This window comes from Grampus griseus, assembly GCF_964374135.1.
Source record: "Grampus griseus genome assembly, chromosome: 2".
Lineage (NCBI taxonomy): Eukaryota > Metazoa > Chordata > Mammalia > Artiodactyla > Delphinidae > Grampus > Grampus griseus.
In genome coordinates this window covers 147,832,241-147,845,824 of record NC_139018.1, presented here as the reverse complement: position 1 = coordinate 147,845,824, position 13,584 = coordinate 147,832,241, and the positions used below count along the sequence as shown (strand labels likewise).

At 37.2% G+C, this 13,584-nt stretch overlaps 1 protein-coding gene across 4 annotated transcripts in view; it reads left to right on the top strand.

Moving 5' to 3' along the window:
- The window catches only part of LARP4B (La ribonucleoprotein 4B), a 92,080-nt gene that overhangs the window by 19,567 nt on the left and 58,929 nt on the right, over positions 1-13,584 (top strand). For 3 of the 4 annotated variants that reach the window (XM_082647509.1, XM_082647505.1, XM_082647506.1), the window contains exons 2-3: positions 9,631-9,765; positions 10,412-10,471. In XM_082647509.1, coding sequence (XP_082503635.1) covers positions 9,685-9,765; positions 10,412-10,471 — 141 coding nt within the window. In that variant the 5' untranslated portion in view covers positions 9,631-9,684. Of the gene's footprint in view, positions 1-9,630; positions 9,766-10,411; positions 10,472-13,584 lie in introns of those variants that run through there. The other variant, XM_082647508.1, reaches the window with a different exon arrangement.

Genomic DNA, 13,584 nt, shown 5'->3' with positions numbered 1-13,584 from the left:
TCTGGATTCTTAATTCTGTTCCATTGATTTGTATGTCTGTCTTTTGGCCAGCACCATACTGTTTTGATTTTTATAGCTTTGTAGTAACTTTTGAAATCAGGAAGTATCAGTCTTCCAACTTTGTTCTTTTTTTTTTTTTTTTTTAAATTTATGTGGTTGCACCGGGTCTTAGTTGCAGCAGGTCAGGCTCCTCAGTTGCAGCTCGTGGGCTTTTTAGCTCCAGCTCGCTGGCTCCTTAGTTGCAGCATGGGAACTCTCAGGATTGGTATCAGTATGCATGTGGGATCTAGTTCCCTGACCAGGGATCGAACCCAGACCCCTACATCGGGAGCACGGAGTCTCAACCGCTGTGCCACCAGGGAAGTCCCTCCAACTATGTTCTTTCCAAGATTGTTTTGGCTATCGTGCATCCCTTGCATTTCCATAGGAATTTTAGGATCAGTTCATCAGTCTCTGCAAAAAAGGCAGGTGGGATTTTGATAGGGATTGCATTGATTCTGTGGATTGATTTGGGGAGTGTTGGCCATAAGAGTAGCACGTCATCCCATCCATGAACACCAGGCACTTGTCCGTGAGAACTAGTTATGTCTTTTATCAGTGGTTCTCAAACCTTGTGGGCTCAGGACCTCATTACACTTTTAAACATTGAAGGTCCCTAAGAGCTTTTCTTTACATGACTTATTTCTATCTATATTTATATTAAAAATTAAGACTTCAAAATTTTAAAAATGTATTTTTCTTTAAAAATAACAAACTCCTTGCATGTAATATAAATAACATTGCCTGTGAAAAAACAGCAGTCTTTTCCAAAAACAAAAAGTAATTTAATGAGGAAAGTGGCATCATTTTCTGTTTTTGTGAATCTCTTTAATGTCTGATTTAATAGAATCTCGGCTGTAATCTCATCTGCTTCTGCATTTCCTCTGTTAGTGATGGGTTATTTTGGTTGAAGTGTAAGAGGGAAAACCTGGCCTTACACAAATATGTGGTTGGGAAGGTGAGTTTTTTTTTTTTTTTTTTTTTTTTTTTACATCTTTATTGGAGTATAATTGCTTTACAGTGGTGTGTTAGTTTCTGCTTTATAACAAAGTGAATCTGTTTGTTTCTGCTTTATAACAAAGTGAATCATATACATATGTCCCATATCTCTTCCCTCTTGCGTCTCCCTCCCTCTCACCCTCCCTATCCCACCCCTCCAGGCGGTCACAAAGCACCAAGCTGATCTCCCTGTGCTATGCGGCTGCTTCCCACTAGCTATCTACCTTACGTTTGGTAGTGTATATATGTCCATGTCTCTCTCTTGCTTTGTCACAGCTTACCCTTCCCACTCCCCATATCCTCAAGTCCATTCTCTAGTAGGTCTGTGTCTTTATTCCTGTCTTACCCCTAGGTTCTTCATGACTTTTTTTTTCCTTAAATTCCATATATATGTGTTAGAATACGGTATTTGTCTTTCTCTTTCTGACTTACTTCACTCTGTATGATAGACTCTAGGTCCATCCACCTCACTACAAATAGCTCAATTTCGTTTCTTTTTATGGCTGAGTAATATTCCATTGTATATATGTGCCACATCTTCTTTATAAATTCATCTGATGATGGACACTTAGGTTGTTTCCATCTCTGGGCTATTGTAAATAGAGCTGCAATGAACATTTTGGTACATGACTCTTTTTGAATTATGGTTTTCTCAGGGTATATGCCCAGTAGTGGGATTGCTGGGTCATATGGTAGTTCTATTTGTAGTTTTTTAAGGAACCTCCTTAACGTTCTCCATAGTGGCTGTACCAATTCACATTCCCACCAGCAGTGCAAGAGGGTTCCCTTTCCTCCACACCCTCTCCAGCATTTATTGTTTCTAGATTTTTTGATGATAGCCATTCTGACTGGTGTGAGATGATATATCATTGTAGTTTTGATTTGCATTTCTCTAATGATTAATGATGTTGAGCATTCTTTCATGTGTTTGTTGGCAGTCTGTATATCTTCTTTGGAGAAATGTCTATTTAGGTCTTCGGCCCATTTTTGGATTGGGTTGTTTGTTTTTTTGTTACTGAGCTGCATGAGCTGCTTATAAATTTTGGAGATTAATCCTTTGTCAGTTGCTTCATTTGCAAATATTTTCTCCCATTCTGAGGGTTTTCTTTTCGTCTTGTTTATGGTTTCCTTTGCTGTGCAAAAGCTTTGAAGTTTCATTTGGTCCCATTTGTTTATTTTTGTTTTTTATTTCCATTTCTCTAGGAAGTGGGTCAAAAAGGATCTTGCTGTGATTTATGTCATAGAGTATTCTGCCTATGTTTTCCTCTAAGAGTTTGATAGTTTCTGGCCTTACATTTAGGTCTTTAATCCATTTTGAGCTTATTTTTGTGTATGCTGTTAGGGAGTGATCTAATCTCATACTTTTACATGTAGCTGTCCAGTTTTCCCAGCACCACTTATTGAAGAGGCTGTCCTTTCTCCACTGTACATCCTGCCTCCTTTATCAAAGATAAGGTGACCATATGTGCGTGGGTTTATCTCTGGGCTTTCTATCTTGTTCCATTGATCTATCTTTCTGTTTTTGTGCCAGTACCATACTGTCTTGATTACTGTAGCTTTGTAGTATAGTCTGAAGTCAGGGAGCCTGATTCCTCCAGCTCCGTTTTTTGTTCTCAAGATTGCTTTGGCTGTTCGGGGTCTTTTGTGTTTCCATACGAATTGTGAAATTTTTTGTTCTAGTTCTGTGAAAAATGCCAGTGGTAGTTTGATAGGGATTGCATTGAATCTGTAGATTGCTTTGGGTAGTAGAGTCATTTTCACAATATTGATTCTTCCAATCCAAGAACATGGTATATCTCTCCACTATTTGTATCATCTTTAATTTCTTTCATCAGTGTCTTATAATCTTCTGCATACAAGTCTTTTGTCTCCTTAGGTAAGTTTATTCCTAGATATTTTATTCTTTTTGTTGCAGTGGTAAATGGGAGTGTTTTCTTGATTTCACTTTCAGATTTTTCATCATTAGTGTATGGGAATGCCAGAGATTTCTGTGCATTAATTTTGTATCCTGCTACTTTACCAAATTCATTGATTAGCTCTAGTAGTTTTCTGGTAGCATCTTTAGGATTCCCTATGTATAGTATCATGTCATCTGCAAACAGTGACAGCTTTACTTCTTCTTTTCCAATTTGGATTCCTTTTATTTCCTTTTCTTCTCTGAATGCTATGGCTAAAACTTCCAAAACTATGTTGAATAAGAGTAGTGAGTGTGGGCAACCTTGTCTTGTTCCTGATCTTAGTGGAAATGCTTTCAGTTTGGGAAGGTGAGTTTTTAATAGTCTTTTCATGTAACCTTGAACTTTGATCTTACACCAGAACTCCACTGAGCTTCTGTGAGGAGAGAATGAGGGTGGAAAAGACATGTCAGCATTCGTTTCAACCTCGTTGCCCCAGAAAGGGCCTTTGGGACCCCTGATGGAGCCCAGACCACACTTTGAGACCCCCTGTCTCAGAGAACAAGACTGATAGTATAACTTCATGAGAAAATGTCGTGATAACTGAATGACAGTTTTATTACCCATATTGACAGACAGCTGGGTCAGTACCTGCCCTTTCTGCAGGAGAGACTTTTCTCAACCCTAAAGGATTAGGTGGGTGGTTTGTGAACGTGGAATCAGCCAGCCGGTGAGTTTTATTAAGTATGTGTGATATATAAATCATAAGTTATTCCAAAAAATTGAGCCTACAGGAATGAAACAAAGTGGAACATGATCCTTGAGTTTTAATCTTAATCACACATTGTTACTCATCTGGTGTCCTTTCCTTCTAGTTTCATTTGTTTCATTTTTAAATATTCACAAAGCTCTGTGAATTGTAAAAACATAGTTGTAATTATACTGTCCACAGTTTTATATCTTGCTTTTTTACTTTATGTAATCTTTGTGAATATTTTTTAATACTTGTAATATATTGCTTTTTTTTTTGCTTTTCTGTAGTTTTTATTTCCCCTTTTTTGACTAAAGCTTCCATGAACATTTTTTATAAAATGGTTTACATATTTTTGAATTGTTTCATTAGTACGGATTTTAAATAGAAGTAAGTATGGGAAGTTTTGGATGTGTATTTATACTATATCCTAGTTAGAGTTTTATTTTTGGTTTTTATTATGGAAATTTTAACTACACAAGTAGGGAGGACATTATAGCAGTCCTCCACGTACTGTACCCATCATCTAGTTTCAGCTACCATTAACTTGCTGCATTCTTGTATTTCTGTTTCTTCTCTTTCCTTAAACTTACAAAAAAGTTATTAGCATATTTCAAAGCAAATTCCAGATGTGTAATTTCATCTGTGGTCTTTTAGTTTATGTCTCTTAAAAATAAGACATTTAGGAGTAAACAGCCACAGCACCTTCATTGCACTCAACAAAATTAATAATCACCTTTTATCAGCTAGGCAGCGTTCAATTATTCCTGTGAAAAATGTCATTTTAACTTAATTTATTCAAATCTGGATCCAGATACAGTTCTCACATTACATAAGGTTATTTTGGTTAAAGCTTTTGTATTTTGTAGCAATAAAAGTCTCCCTTTTTTTTTTTTCATGTCGTAGATTTGCTGTAGAAATGAGGGCATCTGTTTGTAGTATGCCCCACGTTTTGGGTTTAGCTAGTGGCTTTGTGTTGGTGTTATTTAACACATAGTGTTCCCAGAATTTCCTTGAAATTCGGAGTTGGATATAGAGGTTTGATTGAATACAGGTTCTTTTTTTTTTTTTGGCAAGAATACTTCATAGATCTGATACTCTTCGTCCCATTAAGAGTGTGATACCTACTTGTTGCACGTTAGTGATAAGATTGAAAAGTAGCTTCAGTCCCTCTGAGCCAATCATTATAAGTTCCCCATCAGCTCTTCCCCTAGTTTTAGCAGACATCAACCATCATTTCATTAGATGTTGCAACATTTTGATTTTCTAATGCTGTTATTCACTATGAGTTTTTAATTGTGGTTCCTGTATAGTGAACTGTGTGCCCTGATCTTTGGTTTTGCTGAAATAGTCATCCAGGAAAGGCAGGCTGATGCTTGTTTCCTAGAGTAATCTTCAGAAAAAGAAGTTGGTATCATAACAGCATCCAGAAGTGACTAGTATAGTGGTGGCGTTTGAACTGTTGTGGATTTTTATATGTTTGTTTCCATTCTTTCTTTGTGCCCCTCACATTCTCTGTCTTTGGCCATCTGGAGCCCCTCCCTTCCTTTCCTGTTGCTGCTGTGATGTGACCACAGGAGTCTTGGAGCACTTCCTTGCTGTCATGATAAGGTGTGCCAGGTTCATCTCAAATTGAGCAACGTTCTGCAAAAGTGTGGCTGAATGAGGAGGCAAGACTGAGGGGCTGTCACAGGTTGGAGGAGACTGGAGAGAAGTGACAGCTCAGTGCCGTGTGGGATCCTAGAGTGGGTTCTGGTGTAGAAGGAGGATACTAGTAGAAAAACTAGTGAAAGCCAAAGAAAATCTATACAGTTGACCCTTGAACAACGTAGGAGTTAGGGGCGCTGACTCCCATGCAGTCGAAAACCAGCATGTAACTTGGCATGCAGCCCTCCATATCCACAGTTTTGTACCCTGGTATCCTTGGTTCTGCATTTTGGATTCAACCAACCACAGATCCAGATCGTGTAGTCCTCTGGTATTTTTTATTGAAAAAAGTCTGCATATAAGTGAACCCACACACCTCAACCCCCGTGGTTCAAGGGCCAACTGTAGTTTAAAAAGTTACATTTACAATAAATAAAAAAAGATTATGTAGATCTTACCTAGCTTATTTGATTTTATGTTTGTATTTCCTTTTATGCTAAAAATGAATACTTAATATTAATGTAATTCTTACTTACCTTATCATATTACAGTGTGTGTATGTGTGTATATAATATGTAAAATAGTTTCAAAATAATACCAACATTTACCCCAAAGAACAAGCCTACTGGGTGCATTTTAAGATTTCTTGGTGAGTTTTTAGGATTTTGTGTGCAAATACTATCTTTTAATATCACTTAGAATAATTCTTCTCTGGATATTTATGCCACCTTGATATACAGTTATGTTTATTTGAAACTGATTTATATTTTTTTAAGGATTTCTTTGTCCCAAAAGACCTAAATAAATATTTAATTATGAAACAAACATTTCAGGTATATGTGAAAAGAATTGTTTAGAAACAGAACTAAGAGAACTATACTCTCCCAAGTAGTTAATAAGATTAATAAAAGTTTTTGAGGTGGAGCTTTGACAGATGGAATTAACCAGGTCTGCTAGCAGAAAGACCACTAAGTAGGCAGGTGGGCCCTCTGATTTCATCTCTTTGTTTTTTCATGTAAAGAGAAAATGAAATCAAATCAGGAAAATGACTCCTTTTGTTCAGCTCGTTAAAGCTTTGTGAAAGCTGCCTCTGACCACTATCAGGTTGTCACATTACTAGGTCTTATGCCAGGAAATATTTTGCTTTGACAGTAGATCTATTCCCCCCTTGCCTATTTGTCTTCACACCTAGAGACCTACTTTTATGCCAAGAAACAATAGTTTGTATAGTGGTAAGTCTTAAAGTAGTTTTGGTTTCTTGAACAAGTAATGAAAAAGTTATTTTGTTATTTATTGGAACTGTTGTCAATCATACTCATATTCATCATCATACTCATCATACTCTTAGTCTTATTTCAGATTCAGATATTTGATAATAAGGTTAATTTTAATGCAAATTTTAATGCTGTGTATCTCTGTACAGCTTGCTTAATGAGGTGCATATCAGTAACCCCTTCTGTTGGCAACTTTTCCAGTTGTTGGACTTTTTTTTTCTTATTAGTTATCTGTTTTATACATATTAATGTATATATGTCAATCCTGATCTCCCAATTCATCCCACCTCCACCCCACCACCACTCCCTGCTTCCCCCCTTGGTGTCCATACGTTTGTTCTCTACATCTTTGTCTCTACTTCTGCCTTGCACACTGGTTCATCTGTACCATTTTTCTAGATTCCATATATATATGTTAATATACGATATTTGTTTTTCTCTTTCTGACTTAGTTCACTCTGTATGACCGTCTCTAGGTCCATCCACATCTCTACAAATGACCCAGTTTCGTTCCTTTTTATGGCTGAGTAATATTCCATTGTATATGTATACCACATCTTCTTTATTCATTCGTCTGTCGATGGGCATTTAGGTTGCTTCCATGACCTGGTTATTGTAAATAGTGCTGCAGTTAGCATTAGGGTGCATGTGTCTTTTTGAATTATGGTTTTTTTCTGGCAACTTTTCCAGTTGTTGGACTTTTAAAAAAAAAAAAAACGTGTGTCAGGTCAGTAATAAAGAGATATAGTCGTGTGATGTAAAGATTACTTGTTTATAGATAGGATGCATGGGTCAGATCAGGACCACTGTTCTGTTATACAAGCTACTGCCATGGCTACCTTTTTAACCTTTTATTATACAACATTTCAAACATACAAAAGTAGATGGGGTCGAATCATGAACCCTCATTCACCTCTTCTGGGAAGAACAGTTGTGAACCCCCATGTCTCTGCCCCACATCATGGTGTTTCCCCTGTAAGTACTTAAATATGCAGCTCTGAAAGGTAGGCTCACTTTTATTATTAAACATAACCACAATATCATGACATCTAAGAAAATACAGGAATTCTTTAATACTGTCAAATATCCCATCACTATTGCTTCCCTGATTGTCTTTGGTTTCAGTTTATTTGCATCAGATAAAGCCATATAAACAAAATAAAACCATAGTTTGGCCAGTATGTGTATCTTGTCTCCTTTTGTGTTGAAGAAGCCAAGGGTACTCATCCAGGAATTGCGAGCTTCGCTGAACCCCTTGGCATTCCTCTGTGCTTGTGCTTGCTGCAAGTTTGTAATAAGATCACGTCCTGGATTTGTTGTTTGTTTTGCAAGACTACTTCCTATCTGGTAGTGATGCTGTTTCTATTATAAGGTACATAATTTCTGACTGTCTGAAAAAATATAGGTAGTATATATAATAAAGGACTATTGATTTTTTTTCTCTTTTGGGTATCATATCTTGTTTTCAACCAAACTTTTTTTCCTTTGGTAATCTTAAAAATCAAGTTAATAGTGGTAAAATGCATCTACACCCCATTCTGTGACTGTCAGTCTGGGTACCAATCTATATTTTCAGGATTTTACAATTTAACACATTGCAAATAATTACAGTTTAACATATTTGTCATTCATCCTACATTGTGGAAAACATTGATCTCTGTGAAACTGATTTAATTTGTTTCAAGCATTTCTCCTCTGTTAGTAGTTTACATTTCCAAACGTGTCTTATAGCATTTCAGTGATTTTGTGCTTTTGTGGTTGATGATATTATACATTTGACAAAGGATGAGATCACCTTTGACCATCAGACTATTATCAAGGGTTTTGAGAATTTATCACAAGCAGGTTATTGAGAATAAGGAGTGCCATAATAGAAACTAAAAACCTACATGGTGGGCTTCCCTGGTGGTGCAGTGGTTGAGAGTCCTCCTGCCGATGCAGGGGACACGGGTTCGTGCCCCGGTCCGGGAAGATCCCACATGCTGCGGAGCGGCTGGGCCCGTGTGCGAGCCATGGCCGCTGAGCCTGCGAGTCCAGAGCCTGTGCTCCGCAGCGGGAGAGGCCACAGCAGTGAGAGGCCCGCGTACCGCAAAAAAAAACCCTACATGGTTACCTGGTGAGACAAGAACAGTTAGCTTTTAAATTTCTTTATCTGCCACTTGGATACTATGTGTTTTCAGAAGCAGCCTGAAAAATCTGGGTTAAATCAACTTCTTTATCTTGTGAAGCAGTGTAGTTTACAGTGAAGAGAGGGAGTGCCTGAAGCCACACCTGGATGTCTGAGAATCTTGGTTCCGATACTCATAATATGAAATTATGCAAACTATTATCCCTTCTGAGCCAGAGTTACTTCATAAGCCATTTGGGAAAATCAAATGAGATACTGTATGTGAAGTTCAGTGTCCAGCTTCTGAGCTGAGTGAATGCTTTGCAGAGGCTGCTTTGCATACTCGTGCCCTGTTTAGACTGTTTTTGGTTTCTTTGGTTCAGAAATTGTGAAGGGATTCCTTTTAAATGAATTATTGTTTATTTCTCCTGACAGCTGTTTTCCTGGAACAGAATGAAATTAATGGGGCTGGTCAAAAACCGTGTGTGTGTGTGTGTGTGTGTGTGTGTGTGTGTGTGTGTGTGTGTGTGTGTGTGTGTGTGTGTGTGTGTGTGTGTGTGTATTTGGGATTCATCAATCCCAAATTGGAGTTCTATTAATTTTGTAATTTTCTGTTTTTAAAAAATAACTTTCTGAACATGAGTGGGCTTGGATATGTTAGCATTTAGTTTCTAAGTCTTAGGATATTATCATGGTTACCAAATCAGTGTGAAGAAGAAACTTATTAAAAAACAAGTATTATTTCTTGGGTGCATAAGGTGGAAATTATGGGCAAATTTCTTTAAACTACTTAGACTCCAGAGGGATAAACATATGTCCTGGAAAACTTGAAGATTTTAAAACTGCTTAGTAATATCATTTTAGAATTAATTACACTCTGCACCTCAAGTTACCAATTTACTGTCTCTTGTTTTACAGCATCCTACGGCTAGCATTAAACTTCTCCCAGTGGAGCCACAAAGTAAACAGCTCATGACTTCTGATCAGGACGCTAAGGTCGTGGCTGAACCTCAGGGCCAGCGAGTCCAGGAAGGCAAAGACAGCGCTCATCTGGTGAGTGGGCATCCAAGGCCAACACTGGCCTGGTGTACCTCTCTTCTCTTCTGATGACAGATCCTACAGTACACTTGGAACACTAGCATATCTCATGCTGAAATATAGGTGTTATATTCTGAGTAAATTTAGGGGTTGCTTAGTAGAGGAAATTAGCAGTTTCAAAGTGATAGAGAAAACAGATGTCATTTATAGCTCTGAATACTTAAAGCTTTGGATTTAAAATCACCAAGAAAAATGCAGTGATTTGTAAATAGTTTAATAACATTATAGTCATTGTAGTGGTATTTATTTAAAGAGTTAATTAGAATTATGTAAGTTTTTAATTTTGAGTCCATTTGTTTATTGTAAGATTTTATCATGTCAAGCAATAATATTTAAAGTTTCTAAATGACATTGGGAAAAGTAGGTTTTCTTAATTTTCCCTGTGGAAACTACAAGGAATTTTACTTAATGGTGTTCAGTCAAAATTTCAAAATATTTTAAATTTCAAGACTCCTACATCATTTTGAATATCTCATTGAATTTCTTTGTCATGTAAAAATTTGCTTTTCTCAGTGGGTTTTGTTTTGCTAAATTACTATGGTTTGAAAATATGTTTCTTTACACTGTTGTGATGGTGTGTTTGGTGTTTTCAATTTTACAGATGAATGGTCCCATATCTCAAACCACTTCTCAGACAAGCTCCATCCCAGCTTTGAGTCAGGTAATTCAGTTCAGAGATTAATCACAGCTGAGGCTCACAGATATTGCCTAACAACAAATATTAATTATAAAAAAAATTAGAAAATGTCAGTGTTCCCCAAAAAGAGAGTGGGGGGAACCACCACCTGGGTACACTATATGTCAGTACTGTATATCCTTTTCTGGCTTGTGTGTGTGTGTATGTGTATAGTTCTACAGACAGCAGTGTGCCATGTGTATTAATTTAATTTCATGTATTCCTCACAGTGTTTTTAATGGTTCACTGATCATCTATTGTATGTATATGATTAACTTTACGTTTTAGTAGCCTGTGTTCCTTAAAGCACAAAAGTGATAGTAAGCTTTTAGTAAGAAAATTGATTTCACATTTTAGCTGTGATTAATGAAAGAATAAGGAAATAGAGATCCTCTGGTTTTTAAATCCTGCTTTACACCGTTTGCATTTGCGTATGTCAGGTGCATTTGGAGTCAGGCGCATTTAGCTTGGCAGTCCTCTAAGTGATCTCATAAATCCTACAAAATTTTAAAAGTAAGTCTTTTTTTTAAAGTAAAAGTAAATTTTTAAGAGTAATCTTACTAAATTTATAGTCAACCTCATCTACACCCCGAAAATATAAGCAGCTCATGTAGAAACTAAAGGCGGGGATTGGATTGTTGATCTTTTAAAAAAAATAATAAATTTATTTATTTATTTATTTTTGGCTGCATTGGGTCTTCATTGCTGCACGCAGGCTTTCTCTAGTTGTGGCGAGCGGGGGCTACTCTTTGTTGCGGTGAGCGGGCTTCTCACTGCGGTGGCTTCTCTTGTTGTGGAGCACAGGCTCCAGGCACGTGGGCTTCAGTAGTTGTGGCACGTGGGCTCAGTAGTTGTGGCTCACGGGCTCTAGAGCACAGGCTCAGTAGTTGTGGTGCGGACTTAGTTGCTCCGCAGCATGTGAAATCTTCCCAGACCAGGGCTCAAACCCGTGTCCCCTGCATTGGCAGGCAGATTCTTAACCACTGCACCACCAGGGAAGTCCCTGTTGATCTATTTTTAGTAAGGCAGAATTTTAAAAAATGAGGGATCCGCTCCAAACTACTTTGTTTCATTGTTGTTATTCTATTATGTATGTAGGGTTTTTTGCATATTGTACTTTACATTGATTTTTTAAGTGAATTTTATAATATCTTAAGTACTTCAAAATCCAAATATAAGACTTATACAGAAATCATTGATGGATTAAAATAATTGTTTTCAGATCAAATCTCCCTCTTCCTCTTGGTTGATTTGCGGTCCAATATAATATTCAAACATCTTTAAAACATATTTCAGGGCATAAAACTAGATATTTGGATTCTGTGGGTGGGTTTTGGTTTGGTGTTTCTTTGCTTGCTTTTTAAAATTACTTCGTGGAAAATAACTGAGAGAGACCTATGTGGAAAAGAAGTGTAACACTTTAGCCAGAATTCAATCTTTCATTTCTGTGGCGAAATAATTTGCAACTAGTACTGCCTACACATGCTTTGTCATTTTAAAGGGTCAAGGTACTACAATAGAATATTATATGACTAGTTCTTGGTCCAGTCCTGCAACCCAGTACCCCTGGAGTCTCTTGGGTAGAGCACATCTCTGACACCTGATATTGTAACGTGCATATACTATTTATCAGTTTTTCAACGTATTGCACACTTGAGGTTTTCATAGGATCATTAAATACTAGAGCTGGAAGGGACCATAAGAGACCGTCTGGGCTCACAACATGTATGTTCTTTAAAACTTTAAAACAAACTTGCATTTTATAGAAAATAAAAGAAATCCATTACAACTTTTATGAAGTTGTAATCAATATATATATATTTCACCTCATGTTTTCCCCCATAGCAGATTTCATCTGTATATCGCCTTGTACTTGCCCTGTAGTATTTTCTTTATGTTGATTTGCCGTCACTTCTTTAGCTGTTGGGTTTTTGGGTACGTTTACTTAACTTGTTTCTCTTTTTCCTGCTATTATAAATGGCATTGCTTTGAACATTCTTCTAACCAGCGTTATCATGGTGCACCTAAGTGTGTGGATAGCATAGTTGGTGTGGTGGCTCTGAGTGCTGATCCTCAGTGGTCTGCAGTTGTATGACTGGAAGGTGAATGTGCTTAGCAGTCTAATTTAGGAACCATTTTCTTTAAGGTTTAGTGTTCCCCCCAAAGTTGGATGCAGTGTTAAGTAGGAGGAGAATGGCCATAGTGATCCCGAAATAAATGTCTGGATAATTAAGGAGCAGGTTTGCATTTATCCATTGGTAATACCAATTGTTTATTATACAGCTCCCTGCTCCCTCCCCCTATAAAATACTACCCTTATTGAGTAGTAACTATTTACAAGTTTAGCCAATCAGCCAAAAAGTGATCTTAGCTAGGGGAAACTGAGACCCAGAGAGGCTTAAGTAATTTCCCCAAGATTGCTCAGCTGTCCAGGATTTGAACCTAGGCAACCTGGCTTCAGAGCCAACTCGAGAAGAGAACTTCCTCTTTGGCATCTGTTATTTCCTTTAGAAAGAGAAACAACAAGTAGAAAGTAATACGAGAGACAAAACCTCGCTCTTGTCAACCATTTGGGAACTATTTGCATTGGCTCTAAGTGGTTGAAATTAATTTGGGATAGAGCTAGAGGATTTTAGGTGGGGAATAGCATGACTTATATTTTAAGAAGATTATTTTGACCATTATTTTGACCTTATTATATTAATAGAATGTATTGTAGTGAGCCAAGTATAGAAGTATGGAAACCAAATTAAAAAGCTGTTAAGTAAGGTGAGAAATGATGGTGGCTTAGACTAAGAATGAATGGATTTCAGATTTACTCTGGAGGTGGATTCAATGGCACCATTTATGGATTGGATTTAGGGGTTAGGGTGAGGGAAAAGTAAATCAAGGATGGTTGAGCAACTTAGTGGATGGTGGTTTCATTTATTTTGAGATGGAAGAAACTGGAGAAGGAAAGGTTTGTGGAGGGAAAATCCACCTGGTATAAATTTAAGTGAGCAGTGAATTGGGTCATCAGTGCCAGTTGGACCTGATTAGAGAGGTTAGGCCCTGAGATGTAAATCTGGAATAAACAAATAGATTTTTTTTATTGTTTT